Source organism: Mizuhopecten yessoensis, unplaced genomic scaffold, assembly GCF_002113885.1.
Source record: "Mizuhopecten yessoensis strain PY_sf001 unplaced genomic scaffold, ASM211388v2 scaffold3029, whole genome shotgun sequence".
NCBI classification, from domain to species: domain Eukaryota; kingdom Metazoa; phylum Mollusca; class Bivalvia; order Pectinida; family Pectinidae; genus Mizuhopecten; species Mizuhopecten yessoensis.
This window is the reverse complement of record NW_018404840.1, coordinates 228,938-250,614: the sequence shown is the minus strand read 5'-3', so window position 1 is coordinate 250,614 and position 21,677 is coordinate 228,938. Positions and strand designations below refer to the sequence as shown.

Below are 21,677 nucleotides of genomic sequence, written 5' to 3'. Positions count from 1 at the left end.
CACACAGATTACTACCTCAAACGCACAGATGTGTAGTTATTGCACACATATAACTACCTCAAACTCACGGATTGTAATTATTGCACACAGATTACTACCTCAAACGCACAGATGTGTAGTTATTGCACACATATAACTACCTCAAACTCACGGATTGTAATTATTGCACACAGATTACTACCTCAAACGCACGGATATGTAGTTATTACACACATATAACTACCTCAAACTCACGGATTGTAATTATTGCACACATATAGCTACCTCAAACGCACGGATTGTAATTATTGCACACAGATTACTACCTCAAACGCACGGATTGTAATTATTTCACACAGATTACTACCTCACGCGCACGGTTTGTAATTATTGCACAGATAACTACCTCCAGCGCACGGATTGAGCGAATGGATATATCAGTCGTTTGCACAGATGAATAATTCGTGCCTACAGATCACTTATTTGTGCTCATGGATAGGTTACTCGTGCGCACAGCTTTCTGACCTGTGCGCTTGGATTGGTAACACGTGCGCACGGATTACTAAATGTCCCTTCGCGGGATCCGTAGTTTCTTTATATAGTGTCTGAAGAAAGATGTTTTCATTCTCAACAAATTGAAATGCATCAGAAAAGAAAAACGGTAAATAAATCTACCCTCTTTCATATCAGTTATGGTTCTGAGTGGCTTTGTTCCTACCCTGATTAGAATTGTTGCGCATGTACATGTACATGTCATCTCAAATCAACTCATCGTGTTTCATTTAACAACGTTGCTATTGTATTTTTCTCGACTTTTTATAATTCATATTCTGACTATCCTATTTAAAAAAATAAAATGTTATCGGTCAAACTATTAAACGGACACAAATATCGGACAGGCGTTTCCGGGTAACCCTTATCTTTCATCAAAAGCGGAGACAGTGTACGCGTCAACTTGTGCACGAAACACGCACGTGATTAGCGACATAGTACTCAGCAAGTCTCACATATCAAGGGTGAAGGTTAAATTTGAAAATTCAATTGTAATATACAGTGTTTTGAATAAAGATTTTATGTAAACACAAATGTCATAGTTGTCTTATGCTACTTAAGTTTCTGACTATTGTCAGAGATACGTGACTGAATAGCGTCATTGTTAGAATCACAGCCCCGTGGGAAGTTCTCACTATGACCTTGGTGCTAAACTTCTGATTACGGCGTTCCCTACATATAACTTCAGACTGGGTGAAGATAGTTGCTCGGTGCCAGAACGCCCCTTTATATATTATCATTTACCGTGAAATTAACCTATCAAGATCACTTGCCTAAAAAGATGACCTTTCTATTAATATCGCGTAAAAAATTCAAACATATTACACTGGTTAACAATGAAAAGCATTGGCATTCAATTAACTATTTTATATATGAAGATCAACCCGCATATGAATATTACCTTTCCACACATGCCTAATGATATATTTTTACAGCTAACGGACTTTAAGTTATAATTATTTTCAAACAAGTGCTTCAAAATGTTCGGGTAAAAATCCTTTGCCAGCCAGTTAAGTATTTAATAACTCTTAGTTGAATGCGTCGTTTTGGTAACTAATCCCGGAGTGCCCAGATGGGTAACCACGGCAGCTACACCATTGGTACTCGGACTGGCAACGCTACACCATTGGTACTTGGACTGGCAACGCTACACCATTGATACATGGACTGGCAACGCTACACCATTGATACATGGACTGGTAACGCTACACCATTGGTACCCGGACTGGCAACGCTACACCATTGATACATGGACTGGCAACGCTACACCATTGATACAAGGACTGGTAACGCTACACCATTGTTACATGGACTGGTAGCGCTACATCATTGGTACTCGGACTGGTAACGCTAAATCATTGGTACTCGTACTAATAACTCTACACCATTGGTACTCGGACTGGTAGCTCTACCCAATTGGTACACAGACTGGTGTATGTACTGAGACTGGTAGCGTTACACCATTGGAACCCGGACTGGTACATGTATATCTGTAACGCTACACCGTTGGTACCCGAACTGGTAGCGCTACACCATTGGTCCTCGGACTGGTAACGCTACAACATTGGTACTCGGACTGGTAGCGCTACACCATTGGAACCCGGACTGGTACATGTATATCTGTAACGCTACACCGTTGGTACCCGAACTGGTAACGCTACTCCGTTGGTACTCGGACTGGCAACGCTACACCATTGGTAAATGGACTGGTAACGCTACACCATTGGTACTCGGACTGGTAACGCTACACCATTGGTACATGGATTGGTAACGCTACACCATTAGTAATCGGACTGGTAACGCTACGCCGTTGATACATGGACTGGTAACGCTACACCGTTGATACATGGACTTGTAACGATTTCCCGTTCGTACTCGGACTGGTAACGCTACACCATTGGTACTCGGAATGGTAGCGCTACACTATTGGAACCCGGACTGGTACATGTATATCTGTAACGCTACACCGTTGGTACCCGAACTGGTAACGCTACTCCATTGGTATTGGACTGGTAACGCTACACCATTGGTACTCGGACTGGTAACGCTACAACATTGGTACATGGACTGGTAACGCTACACCATTGGTACTCGGACTGGTAACGCTACACCATTGGTACAGGGACTGATAACGCTACACCATTAGTACATGGACTGGTAACGCTACACTATCGGTACTCGGACTGGTAACGCTACACCATTGGTACTCGGACTGGTAACGCTACAACATTGGTACATGGACTGGTAACGCTACACTATTGGAACCCGGACTGGTACATGTACATCTGTAACGCTACACCATTGGTACATAGACTGGCAACGCTACACCATTGGTGCTCGGACTGATTACGCTTCACCATTGTTACATGGACTGTTAAGGCTACAACATTGGTACATCGACTGGTAACGCTACATCATCGGTACTCGGATTGCTAACGTTACAACATTGGTACATGGACTGGTAACGCTACACCATTGGTACTCGGATTGGTAACGCTAAACCATTGGTACATGGACTGGTAACGCTACACCATTGGTGCCTGAACTGATAACGCTACATCTTTTGTACTCGGACTGGTAACTCTACACCATTGGAAACCGACTGGTACATGTACATCTGTAACGCTACACCATTGGTACTCGGACTGGTAACGCTACACCATTGGTACTCGGACTGGTAACGCTACACCGTTAGTACTCGGACTGTTAACGATAAACCATTTTGTACTGGGACTGGCAACGCTACACCATTGGTACATTGACTGGTAACGCTACACCATTGGTACTCGGACTGGTAACAATGCTACATAATTGGTACTCGGACTGGTAACGTACATGAAATGGTAACGCTACACCATTGGTACTTAGACTGGTAACGCTACACCATTGGTACTCGGACTGGTAACGCTATATCATTGGTACTCGGACTGGTAACGCTACACCATTCGAACCCGGACTGGTAACGCTACACCGTTGGTACACGGACTGGTTACATTACACCGTTGGTACTCGGTCTGGTAACGCTATACAATTTGTACTCGGACTGGTAATGCTATACCATTGGTACCCGGACTGGTAACGCTACACAATTGGTACCCAGACTGGTAACACTACACCATTTGTACCCGGACTGGTACATGTACATCTGTAACGCTACACCGTTGATACTTGGACTGGTAACGCTATACCATTGGTACTCGGACTGGTAACGCTACACCATTGGTACATGGACTGATAACGCTACACCATTGGTACATGGACTGGTAACGCTACACCATCGGTACTCGGACTGGTAACGCTACATCATTGGTACTCGGACTGGTAACGCTACAACATTGGTACATGGACTGGGAACGCTACACCATTGGTACATAGACTAGACTGGTAGCGTTACACCATTGGAACCCGGACTGGTACATGTACATCTGTAACGCTACCCCATTGGTACATAGACTGGTAACGCTCCACCATTGGTACTCGGATTGGTAACGCTAAACCATTGGTACATGGACTGATAACGCGACACCATTGGTACATGGACTGGTAACGCTCCACCATTGGTACTCGGATTGGTAACGCTAAACCATTGGTACATGGACTGGTAACGCTACACCATTGGTGCTCGGACTGATTACGCTACACCATTGTTAAATGGACTGGTAACGCTACACCCTTGGTACATGGACTGGTAACGTTTCATCATCGGTACTCGGATTGCTAACGTTACAACATTGGTACATGGACTGGTAACGCTACACTATTGGAACCCGGACTGGTACATGTATATCTGTAACGCTACACCATTGGTACTCGGAGGACTGGTAGCGCTACACCATTGGAACCCGGACTGGTACATGTATATCTGTAACGCTACACCATTGGTACTCGGCCTGGTAACGCTACACCATTGGTACTTGGACTGGTAACGCTACACCATCGGTACTCGGACTGGTAACGCTACACCATTGTTACATGGACTGGTAACGCTACACCATCTGTAACGCTACACCATTGGTACTCGGATTGGTAACGCTAAACCATTGGTACATGGACTGGTAACGTTACACCATTGGTGCCTGAACTGATAACGCTACATCGTTTTTACTCGGACTGGTAGCTCTACACCATTGGAAACCGACTGGTATATGTACATCTGTAACGCTACACCATTGGTATTCGGACTGGTAACGCTACACCATTGGTACTCGGACTGGTAACGCTCCACCATTGGTACTCGGACTGGTAACGCTACATCTGTAACGCTACACCGTTGATACTTGGACTGGTAACGCTATACCATTGGTATTCGGACTGGTAACGCTAAACCATTTATACCCGGACTGGTAACGCTTCAACATTGGTATTCGGACTGGTAACGCTACACAGTTGGTACCCAGACTGGTATCACTACACCATTGGTACCGAGACTGGTAACGCTACACTATTGGTATCCGTACTGGTAACGCTACACCGTTGGTACTCGGACTGGTAACGCTATACCATTGGTACCCAGACTGGTAACGCTACACCGTTGGTACTTGGACTGGTAACTCTATACCATTGGTACTCGGACTGGTAACGCTACACTATTGGTATAGCGTTACCAGTCCGAGTACCAACTGTGTAGTGTTACCAGTCCGAGTACCAACGGTGTACTGTTACCAGTCCGAGTACCAACGGTGTAGCGTTAGCAGTCCGGATACCAATAGTGTAGCGTTACCAGTCCGGGTACCAATGGTGTAGCGTTACCAGTCCGGGTACCAATGGTGTAGTGATACCAGTCTGGGTACCAACTGTGTAGCGTTACCAGTCCGAATACCAATGGTGTAGCGCTAACAGTCCGAGTGACAACGGTGTAGTGTTACCAATCCAAGTACCAACGGTGTAGCGTTACCAGTCTGGGTACCAATGGTATAGCGTAACCAGTCCGATTACCAACGGTGTAGTGTTACCAGTCCGAGTACCAACGTTGTACTGTTACCAGTCCGAGTACCAACGGTGTAGCGTTAGCAGTCCGGATACCAATAGTGTAGCGTTACCAGTCCGGGTACCAATGGTTATAGCATTACCAGTCCGAGTACCAATTGTATAGCGTTACCAGACCGAGTACCAACGGTGTAATGTAACCAGTCCGTGTACCAACAGTGTAGCGTTACCAGTCCGGGTTCGAATGGTGTACCGTTACCAGTCCGAGAACCAATTATGTAGCGTTGTTACTAGTCCATGTACCAATGGTGTAGCGTTGCCAGTCCGAGTACCAACGGAGTAGCGTCACCAGTTCGGGTACCAACGGTGTAGCGTTACTGGTACATGTATATCTGTAACGCTACACCGTTGGTACCCGAACTGGTAACGCTACTCCGTTGGTACTCGGACTGGCAACGCTACACCATTGGTACATGGACTAGTAACAACGCTACATAATTGGTTCTCGGACTGGTAACGGTACACCATTCGAACCCGGACTGGTAACGCTACACTGTTGGTACACGGACTGGTTACATTACACCGTTGGTACTCGGTCTGGTAACGCTATACAATTGGTACTCGGACTGGTAATGCTATAACCATTGGTACCCGGACTGGTAACGCTACACTATTTGTATCCGGACTGGTAACGCTACACCGTTGGTACTCGGACTGGTAGCGCTACACCTTTGTTATCCGAACTGGTAAAGCTACACCATTGTTACCCGAACTGGTACCGCTACACCATTGGTACCCGAACTGGTAACGCTACACCATATGTACCTGGACTGGTAAAGCTACACCGTTGGTACTCGGACTGGTAGCGCTACACCTTTGTTATCCGAACTGGTAAAGCTACACCATTGTTACCCGAACTGGTACCGCTACACCATTGGTACCCGAACTGGTAACGCTACGCCATTGGAACATGGACTGGTAACGCTACACCATTGGTACATTGACTGGTAACGCCACACCATTGGTACTCGGACTGGTAACGCTACACCGTTGGTAATCGGACTGGTAACGCTATACCATTGGTACCCAGACTGGTAACGCTACACCGTTGGTACTTGGATTGGTAACACTACACCGTTGTCACTCGGACTGTTAGCGCTACACCATTGGTATTCGGACTGGTAACGCTACACCATTGGTACTCAGACTGGTAACGCTACACCGTTAGTACTCGGACTGTTAACGATAAACCATTGTGTACTCGGACTAGCAACGCTACACCATTGGTACATGTAACGCTACACCATTGGTACTCGGACTGGTAAAGCTACACCATTGTTACATGGACTGGTAACGCTACACCATTGGTACATTGACTGGTAACGCCACACCATTGGTACTCGGACTGGTAACGCTACATCTGTAACGCTACACCGTTGATACTTGGACTGGTAACGCTATACCATTGGTATTCGGACTGGTAACGCTAAACCATTTATACGCGGACTGGTAACCGCTACACCATTGGTATTCGGACTGGTAACGCTACACAGTTGGTACCCAGACTGGTATCACTACACCATTGGTACCCGGACTGGTAACGCTACACCATTGGTACCCGGACTGGTAACGCTACACAATTGGTACCCAGACTGGTAACACTACACCATTTGTACCCGGACTGGTACATGTACATCTTAACGCTATACCATTGGTACTCGGACTGGTAACGCTACACCGTTGGTACTCGGACTGGTAGCTACACCATTGGTACTCGGACTGGCAACGCTACACCATTGGTAAATGGACTGGTAACGCTACACCATTGGTACATTGACTGGTAACGCTACACCATTGGTACTCGGACTGGTAACGCTCCACCATTGGTACTCGGACTGGTAACGCTACACCATTTGTACCCGGACTGGTAACGCTACACCGTTGGTACTCGGACTGGTAACAGTACACCGTTGGTACTCGGACTGGTAACACTACACCGTTGGTAATCGGACTGGTAACGCTATACCATTGGTACCCAGACTGGTAACGCTACACCGTTGGTACTTGGATTGGTAACACTACACCGTTGTCACTCGGACTGTTAGCGCTACACCATTGGTATTCGGACTGGTAACGCTACACCAATGGTACCCGGATTGGTATCACTACGCCATTGTTACCCGAACTGGTAAAGTTACACCATTGTTTCCCGAACTTGTAACGCTACACCGTTGGTACTTGGACTGGTAACGCTATACCATTGGTACTCGGACTGGTAACGCTACACCATATGTACCCGGACTGGTAACGCTACACCGTTGGTACTCGGACTGGTAACGCTACACCGTTGGTACCCAGACTGGTAACGCTACACCATTGGTACCCGGACTGGTAACGCTACACCATTGTTACCCGAACTGGTAACGCTACACCATCGGTACCCGGACTGCTAACGCTACACCGTTGGTACTCGGACTGGCAACGCTATACCATTGGTCCTCGGACTGGTAACGGTACACCGTTGGTACTCGGAATGGCAACACTACACCGTTGTCACTCGGACTGTTAGCGCTACACCATTGGTCCCCGGACTGGTAACGCTTCAACATTGGTATTCGGACTGGGGTTACATTACACCGTTGGTACTTGGACTGGTAACGCTCTACCATTGGTACTCGGACTGATGACACTACACCGTTGTCACTCGGACTGTTAGCGCTACACCATTGGTCCCCGGACTGGTAAAGTTACATCATTGTTACTCGGACTGTAAGCGCTACGCCATTGGTACCCGGATTGGTAACGCTACACCGTTGGTACCCAGACTGGTAACACTACACAGTTGGTACCCAGACTGGTAACACTACCCCGTTGGTACTCGGAATGGCAACACTACACCGTTGTGACTCGGACTGGTAGCGCTACACCATTGGTCCCCGGACTGGTAAAGTTACACCATTGTTACCCGAACTTGTAACGCTACACCGTTGGTCCTCGGACTGGTAACGCTTCACCATTGATATTCGGATTGGTAACGCTACACTAATGGTACCCGGATTGGTATCACTACACCATTGTTACCCAAACTGGTAACGCTACACAGTTGGTACTCGGACTGGCAACGCTATACCATTGGCACTCGGACTGGTAACATTACACCGTTGGTACTGGTAAAGCTACACCGTTGGTAATCGGACTGGTAACCCTACACCGTTGGTACCCGGACTGGTACATGTACATCTGGAACGCTACACGTAACAACGCTACACAATTGGATTGGTAACACTACACCGTTGTCACTCGGACTGGTAGCGCTACACCATTGGTATTCGGACTGGTAACGCTACACCAATGGTACCCAGATTGGTATCACTACACCATTGTTACCCGAACTGGTAACGCTACACCGTTGGTACCCAGACTGGTAACGCTACACCATTGATATTCGGATTGGTAAAGCTACACCGTTGGTACCCAGACTGGTAACGCTACACCATTCGACCACGGACTGGTAACGCTACACCAATGGTACCCGGATTGGTATCACTACCCCATTGTTTCCCGAACTGGTAAAGTTACACCATTGTTACCCGAACTGGTAAAGTTACACCATTGTTACCCGAACTGGTAAAGTTACACCATTGTTACCCGAACTGGTAACGCTACACCGTTGGTACCCAGACTGGTAACGCTACACCATTCGAACACGGACTGGTAACGCTACACAATTGGTACTTGGACTGGTAACGCTACACCATTCGACCACGGACTGGTAACGCTACACCAATGGTACCCGGATTGGTATCACTACACCATTGGTACCCGGACTGGTAACGTTACACAATTGGTACCCAGACTGGTAACACTACACCATTTGTACCCGGACTGGTACATGTACATCTGGAACGCTACACCGTTGGTACTCGGACTGGTACCACTACACCATTAGTACCCGGACTGCTACATGTACAATTGTAACACTACACCGTTGGTTATCGGACTGGTACATGTACATCTGTGACGCTACACCATTGGTACATGGACACGTAACAACGCTACACAATTGGTACTCGGATTGGTAACGCTACACCATTGGTACACGGACTGGTAACGCTACACCATTGGTACTTGGACTGGTAACGCTACACCATTGGTACATAGACTGTCAAAGCTACACCGTTGGTACTCGGGCTGGTAACGCTACACCATTGGTACCCGGACTGGTACATGTACATATGTAACGCTACACCGTTGGTAATCAGACTGGTAACGCTACACCATTGGAACATGGACTGGTAACGCTACACCATTGATACATGGACCGGTACATGTACATCTGTAACACTACACCGTTGGTACTCGGACTGGTAACGCTACACTATTGGTACACAGACTGGTAACGCTTCACCATTGGTACTCGTTCTGGTAGCGCTACACCATTGGTACATGGACTGGTAACACGTTGAGCATGAAAATGGCATCTCACTGACGTTATTTCGATGACTCGTTGCAGAAGACCGGAATTGATTATTAAAAAAACCCAATAAGAATAAGGATTTGGTAAATATCAAAATTAATTACAGAGTACCGGGATAAAGAAATTAGGTTTACTCGCCTCGGGGTACCCATATGGGTCATATTGGCAACTCTAATCAGATTGCCCGTATTGGTATCCTTGCTGTCGATTACTCAACTAAGACTGTTTATAAGATAAGTGATGAATGAACATTGATATAAAAAATGAATCAACTGCACTCACCCTGTCTCCGAACTCTTTGAAGCAGCACATAGCGTAGTCCCTGAAGTGACGTACTGTAGAGGAGTTGAGCCAGCCACCGTCTTCCTGTATAGGAATAGGAAGTTCTCCTGCGAGTAAAGTCACCACTGGTGTCATGCCTGCCGCTAGTGTGGCGTTGATCACATGGTTATAATATTTCAATCCAGGATTATCGTTTGGGCTGTTTTGCCCTTCCCTAGCCGTAAACAATCTCGACCAATTCAGGGCGAAGTGATAGTGTGAAACCTGAAAAAAATGTGTTTAAATGTAAATGTTTAAAAGTTTACAGGATCACGAAAATTTTGTTGGATAAATAATAATATCTCGATATAATGCCACTCGTGTTAATACCACCTTGCTTACTGCCAGTATATGTCAGGTCCGTTTTTTCACTCTTTTTATCTTCATAACCTTTTTTATGAACCTCTTCCGAGATATTCGAGAAATTCTTTAAAACGCAGTGCAACATAATTATGTCATTGTAGCGTAGTTTTATTGGTATTGTTGCGGATGAGACGTACATTTAGTTTATGATGTAATAAGAGAAATATCATACCGAGGCTGTATAAAACCGTGGTGGGTAGTAAAGAATATATGGAGATATAGTTTATAAGTTACGGCCATCTATATAACCCTTACCCCAAGGAACTTGGCAGCTCTAATGTTGTTGTCGACTTCGGCGTATGACATCTGGTCGGACGTGTCATTATCTGAAAACGAGAAACAGACACCGTGTTTAACTGCACGGCCAAATGAGGCTGCCAGATAATGGCGTTAACGGGATACAGCGGAACCTCGTTTGTCCAGAATCCGAACAGATATAAATCAATATATAATCTCATTTCAACCTGTCTTAACCGAACTCTGAGTAACAAAAACCTTGATAAACCGGATTTTCCACAAATTGGAGACAAATTGAATATTTGTCTGCAATCCTGTGAAAATTATAGGACAATAACTTTCCAAAGAAGGCAGTTTAATACTTATATTTCCGTTTTTGATTTTTTTCTTTCTTATATTTTCAACCTGTTATCGCAAATTTTGCGCTGTCTGTCAATGGGACCTGCTCTTGTGACGTCACTAATACACGCGACCGTTCCCGGCAAAAAAATATAGTTCGTGGAAATAAACACAAAATCATCAATTTAATTCCAACTATTTAATCAATATATTCCACCGTGAGGATAATCACCGTTTATACAACATAACTACATCAATTGTTGCGAGCTACACGGATGGGTTACAATGTACCGCGAGGAATATGTATTGTTATTGATGTGGTGATTTAGCCTGGAGACGAAAGGTGAATTTAGCCAGTGCAGCCGGAAAATGTTGCGTTTGTGAAGAATCCGGGAATTACTTTGTTTGTTGAATGAAGATTTAATTGCGTTGATGTGTTGTTTGCACGTGTGCCATGTGTCGGAAAAGCTACAATTAATATAATGGCGTCGGTCAAAACGACGTCATTTAACCACGACGCCACGAACGAGTTCTTCATATCACTGCACCAATGGGAATTATATGCGACAAGAATGATCTGATATCTTTCCATTTTATTTGGTAAGGTTATATAGTTGCAACGCGCGCAGAGCAAATAGAAATATATATATATATATATATTATTATTATTATTTTCATTATGAGCATTCAGAAGCTTTCAGTTTCCATTCATAGTCAAAACGAAAGCCTTATGGAATAAAACAGATTCAAAGTGAGCACACTTCATGGAAATAGTCACGCTCCTTATTTTATACTGACTATGAAGCGTATGTACAACATTACGGTATATGACTGAAAAAGATCATATCTTTGTGTACCACGGTACCCTTTTACAAAACAATGTGTGTGGTACACACACATATATATATAAATCAAATAATTGTGTCTGGCTCTTGTCGGTCGTCGTAGGTAAGTGATTAGATAAGAACGACCTGAAACCCTGTCCCGTTTAGTCCGACTCTTAGGAAACTCGAGGGGCAATGTTACCTACATCGGGATTTCAAAACAAATCGGTGACGCGTGTATTAATTCCCAGCATGCTTTATCACTTCGTGATGACCTCGGGACATCACTTACGTTTTTGTTTTTGTTTTATTATTTTCAAACATTTAGCCTGTCCATCATACATGTATTACCCAATCCGAACAGAAGATCGAAGTCGGGTCTACAAGTCGTAAGGGTACCCAGGACCTGGAGATAGAACTATTAGAGGGTAAACATATAAGTGCAATGGCGATTGATCTACAACAACAAATCTCGCTCTAAACTAAAATCCCATTATAACTCTCAGAAATGTAGTCTATTTACTTCCTCAGGAAAAATGTGAGTTTTGTGCGGTAAATATTTCTCACTTCATAATTGGTTTATTTAACAACTGCTGATTTTAACTAATCGTTAGAAAACACACATTACACGCAACCCTGCATATGACGTATGCAAAAGCAAATTTAAAACACAGACTACCTTCGGGGACTTGGAACGACGATTCCTTTGTATCCTTCATTTTTAATTAATAAGTCCAAGAGACAAGCCCGACAGCGGTTCTTGTTTATGTGATTTTAAAGTTTTACGTCATAAACATTATACATCGCCTGCAGATTTGTGGGGGAAAAAATGACCTACAATAACCCACTGCATGATCTATTAGACGACCATGTGGCGTTTCCTAAACATCCAGCATACAGGATATTGCATATCCGTTTCTGTATATTTATTTTTTACTTCTTACGTGTTTAATACCGTATCACCCTGTATAACGGTACCATCCTGTACCCTGTATAATAGTGTCACCTTGTATGACCGTATCACATTGTATGACAACATCACCCTGGATGGCATTATCAGTAGGTATGACCGCATCACCATGTATGACCGTATCATTCTGTATGACCGCATCAGTAGGTATGACCGCATCACCATGTATGACCGTATCACCCTGTATGACCGTATACGTCTGTATGACCGTATCACCATGTGTGACCGTATCAGTATGTTTGATCGTATCCCCATGTTTGACCGTATCAATCTGTATGGCCGTATCAGTCCGTATGACCGTATCAGTCCGTATGACCGTATCAGTATGTTTGACCGTATCCCCATGTTTGACCGTATCAGTCTGTATGACCGTATCAGTAGGTATGACCGCATCACCATGTATGACCGTATCACCCTGTATTACCGTATACGTCTGTATGACCGTATCACCATGTGTGACCGTTTCAGTATGTTTGACCGTATCACCATGTTTGACCGTATCAGTCCGTATGACCGCATCAGTATGTTTGACCGTATCACCATGTTTGACCATATCAGTCCGTATGACCGCATCAGTATGTATGACCGCATCACCATGTATGACCGCATGACCCTGTTTGACCGTATCACCATGTGTGACCGTATCAGTATGTTTGACCGTATCCCCATGTTTGACGGTATCAATCTGTATGGCCGTATCAGTCCGTATGACCGTATCAGTCCGTATGACCGTATCAGTATGTTTGACCGTATCACCATGTTTGACCTGTATCACCTTGTGGACCGTATCAGTAGGTATGACCGCATCACCATGTATGACCGTATCATTCTGTATGACCGCATCAGTATGTATGACCGCATCACCATGTATGACCGTATCACCCTGTATGACCGTATCACCCTGTATGACTGTATCACCTTGTGTGACCGTATCAGTATGTTTGACCGTATCACCATCTTTGACCGTATCAGTCTGTATGACCGTATCAGTCCGTATGACCGCATCAGTATGTTTGACCGTATCACCATGTTTGACCATATCAGTCTGTATTACCGTATCAGTATGTATGACCGCATCCCCATGTATGACCGTATCCCCCTGTATGACCGTATCACCCTGTATGACTGTATCGCCTTGTGTGACCGTATCAGTATGTTTGACCGTACCAGTATGTTTGACCGTATCACCATGTATGACCGCATCACCATTTATGACCGCATCACCCTGTATGACCGCATCACCCTGTATGACCGCATCACCCTGTGTGACCGTATCAGTCTGTTTGACCATACCAGTATGTTTGACCGTATCACCATGTATGACCGCATCACCATGTATGACCGCATCACCATGTATGACCGTATCACCCTGTATGACCGTATTCGTCTGTATAACCGTATCAGTCCGTATGACCGCATCACCATGTATGACCGCATCACCATGTGTGACCGTATCAGTCTGTATGACCGTATCACCATGTGTGACCGCACCAGTCTGTATGACCGTATCACCATGTGTGACCGTATCAGTATGTTTGACCGTACCAGTATGTTTGACCGTATCACCATGTATGACCGCATCACCATTTATGACCGCATCACCCTGTATGACCGCATCACCCTGTGTGACCGTATCAGTCTGTTTGACCATACCAGTATGTTTGACCGTATCACCATATATGACCGCATCATCATGTTTGACCGTATCACCATATATGACCGCATCATCATGTATGACCGTAACAGTCTGTGTGACCGTATCAGTCTGTGTGACCGTATCAGTCTGTTTGACCATACCAGTATGTTTGACCTTATCACCATATATGACCGCATCATCATGTTTGGCCGTATCACCATATATGACCGCATCATCATGTATGACCGCATCACCATGTATGACCGCATCACCCTGTATGACCGCATATCACCCTGTGTGACCGTATCAGTCTGTTTGACCATACCATTATGTTTGACCGTATCACCATATATGACCGCATCATCATGTATGACCGCATCACCCTGTATGACCGCATCACCCTGTATGACCGTATCACCATATATGACCGTATCACCATGTATGACCGTATCACCATGTATGACCGTATCACCATATATGACCGCATCACCCTGTATGACCGCATCACCCTGTATGACCGCATCACCCTGTATGAACGCATCACCCTGTATGACCGCATCACCTTGTGTGACCGTATCACTCTGTATGACCGCATCACCCTGTATGACCGCATCACCCTGTATGACCGTATCACCATATATGACCGTATCACCATGTATGACCGTATCACCATGTATGACCGTATCACCATATATGACCGCATCACCCTGTATGACCGCATCACCCTGTATGACCGTATCACCATATATGACCGCATCACCATGTATGACCGTATCACCATGTATGACCGTATCACCATATATGACCGCATCACCCTGTATGACCGCATCACCCTGTATGACCGTATCACCCTGTATGACCGCATCACCCTGTATGACCGCATCACCCTGTATGACCGCATCACCCTGTATGACCGTATCACCCTGTATGACCGCATCACCCTGTGTGACCGTATCACCCTGTGTGACCGTATCACCCTGTGTGACCGTATCAGTCTGTTTGACCACGTTATGGTTATACCGCTGGACAGTTAACATTACAAGTTTCGGATTTGTAATGACTATTTGCTTATATATAATCACTTCAATTAGTACTTACCTGTTAATAACTAAATGATCATTTATCAAATTAAGTAAGAATAAATATTCATAAATTATTTTTTCGTGTTTTAAGTATGGATTACAGATGCATGTCGACGCGAGGTAGGATATTGATTAAGCTGTACCAAGAGTTGTCATTCCTGTTCTAAACTCATAAATGGAAGAATACAGGAGCGATAGCTGTCGATAGCGATTGAAAGTATATACACTGTGCATCCTTTTACAGTGGGATTAACATGTGTTATTTCACGTGATGGTAGAAATTACTGTTCACTATCATTATTCAATCCAAACGAACTGATTTGCACAAAACTCCAACACAACCGAAGCATCGTTCAAAACATACGGGACTAGCCGGTAGGGTCAATATTTACTTTTCTTTTCTTAAGGACGAACAACAGAATTCTGGGTGAAGGAGAAGGTACACATCGTTTTAAGTGCTTAATAAGAAAATTTTATGTAGTTAGGATAATTTTAAAAACAATTTAGGAAACTTCTTTTGATAAGGACATTTATTACCATCCTGTGATGCTGACAAATCATTTCATATTCAAAAAATATTTGTAAACTGGTGTCAGTAAAAATGTTGACTCTGACTGCAGGTGTTACTAAAATCTGATATCAGGAACTGAGAGGTACAGGTTGACTCTGACCTCAGGTGTTACTAAAATCTGATATCAGGAACTGAGAGGTACAGGTTGACTCTGACCTCAGGTGTCATTAAAATCTGATATCAGGAACTGAGAGGTACAGGTTGACTCTGACCTCAGGTGTCATTAAAATCTGATATCAGGAACTGAGAGGTACAGGTTGACTCTGACCTCAGGTGTCATTAAAATCTGATATCAGGAACTGAGAGGTACAGGTTGACTCTGACCTCAGGTGTCATTAAAATCTGATATCAGGAACTGAGAGGTACAGGTTGACTCTGACCTCAGGTGTCATTAAAATCTGATATCAGGAACTGAGAGGTACAGGTTGACTCTGACCTCAGGTGTCATTAAAATCTGATATCAGGAACTGAGAGGTACAGGTTGACTCTGACCTCAGGTGTCATTAAAATCTGATATCAGGAACTGAGAGGTACAGGTTGACTCTGACCTCAGGTGTCATTAAAATCTGATATCAGGAACTGAGAGGTACAGGTTGACTCTGACCTCAGGTGTCATTAAAATCTGATATCAGGAACTGAGAGGTACAGGTTGACTCTGACCTCAGGTGTCATTAAAATCTGATATCAGGAACTGAGAGGTACAGGTTGACTCTGACCTCAGGTGTCATTAAAATCTGATATCAGGAACTGAGAGTTACAGGTTGACTCTGACCTCAGGTGTCATTAAAATCTGATATCAGGAACTGAGAGTTACAGGTTGACTCTGACCTCAGGTGTCATTAAAATCTGATATCAGGAACTGAGAGGTACAGGTTGACTCTGACCTCAGGTGTCATTAAAATCTGATAGCAGGAACTGAGAGGTACAGGTTCTATGTTTGTGGTCCATATATAACGTCTATTAAGTTTCAAAAAGTAGAAGAAAGCTATATGACGGAAGATTGTGTAGGTTAGTCGGGGAGGGGGCAGAGGTGAGGGAAGATTGTGTAGGTTAGTCGGGGAAGGGGGCAGAGGTGAGGAAAGCGCAGTGACGGGACGCGTGAGGGGTAAGCACAGGGCTCAGAGCCTAACAGACACCACCTAGCATTATTGCTTCTGGATATAAAAAGTCTCGAAATTCGATATTAAATCTGGACTTTTAACTCGGTGTATATAATGGTGGTAAGTGAGAGTGGGGCTTAGAGATGGGTAGAGAATGGGCGGTAACGAAACAGCACACAGGACTGTCATATCTGCTATTTGAATGAGGGTAAATTCTGATATCTCTCTGTAGATTGTACATTGTACTATAAGGACATTGTTATCATAAGCCAATGATAAATCGGGTACTTAGTGCTCTTCAATAAAAATAACACACTGGCACTTAAATGTTTACTGTTGCCTTGGTTTACACGTGCTTGTGGTAAATACCATTGGATTTATGGGTTTAGCAGTTTAAACATTATGTAACCGGGAGATGACAGTACGATACATCAGCGCAGATTTATGGTGTTATTATTAAAAAGACACCCAATATTCAGACGACAACACATATTTACTCCCTAACCCTAACCCTAACTAAAAATGCCTGAATGAAAATTATATAAAGTAATGATCATATTGAAAAACATATATAGTCAAAGAAAATCAAAATCGCCCATTTCCATTCGAGGTTATGAGAGGCGAACACGTGGAAAGTGTCTGTTTGCTGATTCCAGACTTTACTTATAAGCCCTGGGAGTTATTGTCTTTAGCTTACCTTTTATACGGCCTGCCTCAAGGGAGATAACGCTCACAAATTAGTGAATGTTTTGCAGTGTGATAATAAAATGTTTTTCTTATAGCAGTTCTGATAATATACATGTTCATGATACTCAAGTTCATTATTGCCAAATAGGGTGTCCAGTTCAGTAAAGAAGATATGCTAGCTTACACATCTATTCCTTTAATTTTGTACAAGCGTTATCTCCCCTTACAAACATTAGAATCGCACAATTATTATTATTACTATTAAATTCCCATCAACACAGGATAGGTCATAAGGGCCAAGAAATGGTCGAAAAACAACAATGCAAAATAAAAACAGCCTAAAATTTAAGAGACAGTTATATTTTCGAAAATAGATTTAAGACATGTACTGTTATTATAGAAATGTTCTCCAGTTGACTTAAAGTCGACACAATCTAATAAGAAGTGTTTTACTGTAAATGGTTTCTGACACGCTATGCATTGAGGCTGGACATCACGTGAATCACACAAGTATCATCACTGTAGACATACACTGTAATTATTAACAACACTGTTTTTGGTTTCTTGAAAATATCTGTCTTATTGCAGGAAAAACACTGGGCAAGTCCTTTGTAGTTTTCCTGTACAACAACCTCTCCTTATTTTTCTTTTTTTGTATATAAGTGTAGTGATGACCACTGATCAGAGGGCTCAGAGAGCTCGCGGTGTGGGTGGAGGTGTAGACTTTTCATCCTCGTCTGGCACTGTTGTATCATTATTGTTAAGTTTGTGTTTGTTTATTTCATCTTGGTTATTTTTTCATAAAAGTTTCAAAAATATGGGTTCATTTCTAAAGATTAGAAACTTACATGGTGCCGATTAACCGATTCTATGTTATAGTGTTTGGCGGTGATACGGTGTTCCGTTATGTTATAGTGTTTGGCGGTGATACGGTGTTCCGTTATGTTATGGTACTACTTTCATTACTTTTATATTTAAAAAGTGAAAAGCAGTCGAATTTGAATCGAAGGCAATCTGTCTCTTATGTGTATTACAGAATTCTACCTGTTTGTTTTATGTGTATATATAATATAATACCGATGAAATCTAAATAAATCGATTACTATCAAAATTTGCAATTTCCTATGTCCCACATTTTACCTGATAGTACAAATGTGGGAAACGCGCTACCAACAATCCGTCGGTACTTACCCCAATTAGTATAAATCCTTCCCGGCGTCGATGATGCAACACCCCAAACAAAATGTCGAGGGAACGTCCCAAATGTGAACTCCTCGCCCCACCCCCGGGCAAAGGCAAGGGCGCCATACAAGAGCGTGAGGTGAACGAGCATATCCGAAGCCCTGTGCGGAAAGCGGTCTGGTACTGTATTCGTCTGGCCAACTCGAGCTCGCTAACACTGACAGCAGCGAGATTGAGTTGTTAAGAGGATTTCAGTCTGACCCCTTGTCACATATATCAGTACACGTGAACAGACTACGGTACCGAGGGTAGGAGATATACCTGCAATCTGTTGATATGTGTATATGTTACTTTTTGTGCAGCTCTAAAATCTAGCATTTATCTCGTCCAAGCGGCATGATTCGTCCTTCCGAGACTCGATGGTGGTGTTAAGGGGCACACATTTTGAAAACTAAAATGTCTTAACTACTGACGAAAGAGAAATAAAATCCCAAAAATATCACGAGAAAAATGTTTTCAACTCAAACGTTTCACTCTAATGTGATTTATTTTACATTTTAAGAATTTAATTTTGTACAAGCGTTATCTCCCCTTACAAACATTAGAATCGCACAATTATTATTATTACTATTAAATTCCCATCAACACAGGATAGGTCATAAGGGCCAAGAAATGGTCGAAAAACAACAATGCAAAATAAAAACAGCCTAAAATTTAAGAGACAGTTATATTTTCGAAAATAGATTTAAGACATGTACTGTTATTATAGAAATGTTCTCCAGTTGACTTAAAGTCGACACAATCTAATAAGAAGTGTTTTACTGTAAATGGTTTCTGACACGCTATGCATTGAGGCTGGACATCACGTGAATCACACAAGTATCATCACTGTAGACATACACTGTAATTATTAACAACACTGTTTTTGGTTTCTTGAAAATATCTGTCTTATTGCAGGAAAAACACTGGGCAAGTCCTTTGTAGTTTTCCTGTACAACAACCTCTCCTTATTTTTCATTTTTTGTATATAAGTGTAGTGATGACCACTGATCAGAGGGCTCAGAGAGCTCGCGGTGTGGGTGGAGGTGTAGACTTTTCATCCTCGTCTGGCACTGTTGTATCATTATTGTTAAGTTTGTGTTTGTTTATTTCATCTTGGTTATTTTTTCATAAAAGTTTCAAAAATATGGGTTCATTTCTAAAGATTAGAAACTTACATGGTGCCGATTAACCGATTCTATGTTATAGTGTTTGGCGGTGATACGGTGTTCCGTTATGTTATAGTGTTTGGCGGTGATACGGTGTTCCGTTATGTTATGGTACTACTTTCATTACTTTTATATTTAAAAAGTGAAAAGCAGTCGAATTTGAATCGAAGGCAATCTGTCTCTTATGTGTATTACAGAATTCTACCTGTTTGTTTTATGTGTATATATAATATAATACCGATGAAATCTAAATAAATCGATTACTATCAAAATTTGCAATTTCCTATGTCCCACATTTTACCTGATAGTACAAATGTGGGAAACGCGCTACCAACAATCCGTCGGTACTTACCCCAATTAGTATAAATCCTTCCCGGCGTCGATGATGCAACACCCCAAACAAAATGTCGAGGGAACGTCCCAAATGTGAACTCCTCGCCCCACCCCCGGGCAAAGGCAAGGGCGCCATACAAGAGCGTGAGGTGAACGAGCATATCCGAAGCCCTGTGCGGAAAGCGGTCTGGTACTGTATTCGTCTGGCCAACTCGAGCTCGCTAACACTGACAGCAGCGAGATTGAGTTGTTAAGAGGATTTCAGTCTGACCCCTTGTCACATATATCAGTACACGTGAACAGACTACGGTACCGAGGGTAGGAGATATACCTGCAATCTGTTGATATGTGTATATGTTACTTTTTGTGCAGCTCTAAAATCTAGCATTTATCTCGTCCAAGCGGCATGATTCGTCCTTCCGAGACTCGATGGTGGTGTTAAGGGGCACACATTTTGAAAACTAAAATGTCTTAACTACTGACGAAAGAGAAATAAAATCCCAAAAATATCACGAGAAAAATGTTTTCAACTCAAACGTTTCACTCTAATGTGATTTATTTTACATTTTAAGAAACTCCGTCATTTGATTGTTTGCGCTAAAAGCAATATAATTTTCCGGACAGATATCTGAAGAGATATATGAGAAAACGGTAACATTTTAGCACCACAGTTTTCAGTTTTCGTTATTGCCGTTTAGAAATCAAACATTAATGTGAATTGAAAGCTTACTGTCAAAACTTAAGCTGCCTGAGGAACATGAGTTCAAGGTCGAGGTAAAAAGACCGAATGAGGTCGATTAATCATAACAGCGATTCCCGAAGGGTGGTCGGATGGGGGGAGGGCTTATTATCATCAGATTTTTTTGGATTTTATTTATGTTTCTACAGTA

The 21,677-nt window shown here is 43.2% G+C and overlaps 1 protein-coding gene across 2 annotated transcripts in view; it reads right to left on the bottom strand.

Annotated features, from left to right (window-relative positions):
- Window positions 1-21,075, bottom strand: part of LOC110446898 (lactase-phlorizin hydrolase-like) — a 56,574-nt gene extending 35,499 nt beyond the window's left edge. Inside the window, exons 1-3 of one of the 2 annotated variants that reach the window (XM_021492241.1) lie at window positions 20,807-21,075; window positions 10,874-10,944; window positions 10,217-10,480 (exon numbers count right to left, since the gene is read on the bottom strand). In XM_021492241.1, the coding sequence (XP_021347916.1) occupies window positions 10,217-10,480; window positions 10,874-10,944; window positions 20,807-20,948 (477 nt within the window). In that variant the 5' untranslated portion in view covers window positions 20,949-21,075. Of the gene's footprint in view, window positions 1-10,216; window positions 10,481-10,873; window positions 10,945-19,255; window positions 19,525-20,806 lie in introns of those variants that run through there. The other variant, XM_021492240.1, reaches the window with a different exon arrangement.
- Between the last annotated feature and the right edge of the window lie 602 nt (window positions 21,076-21,677).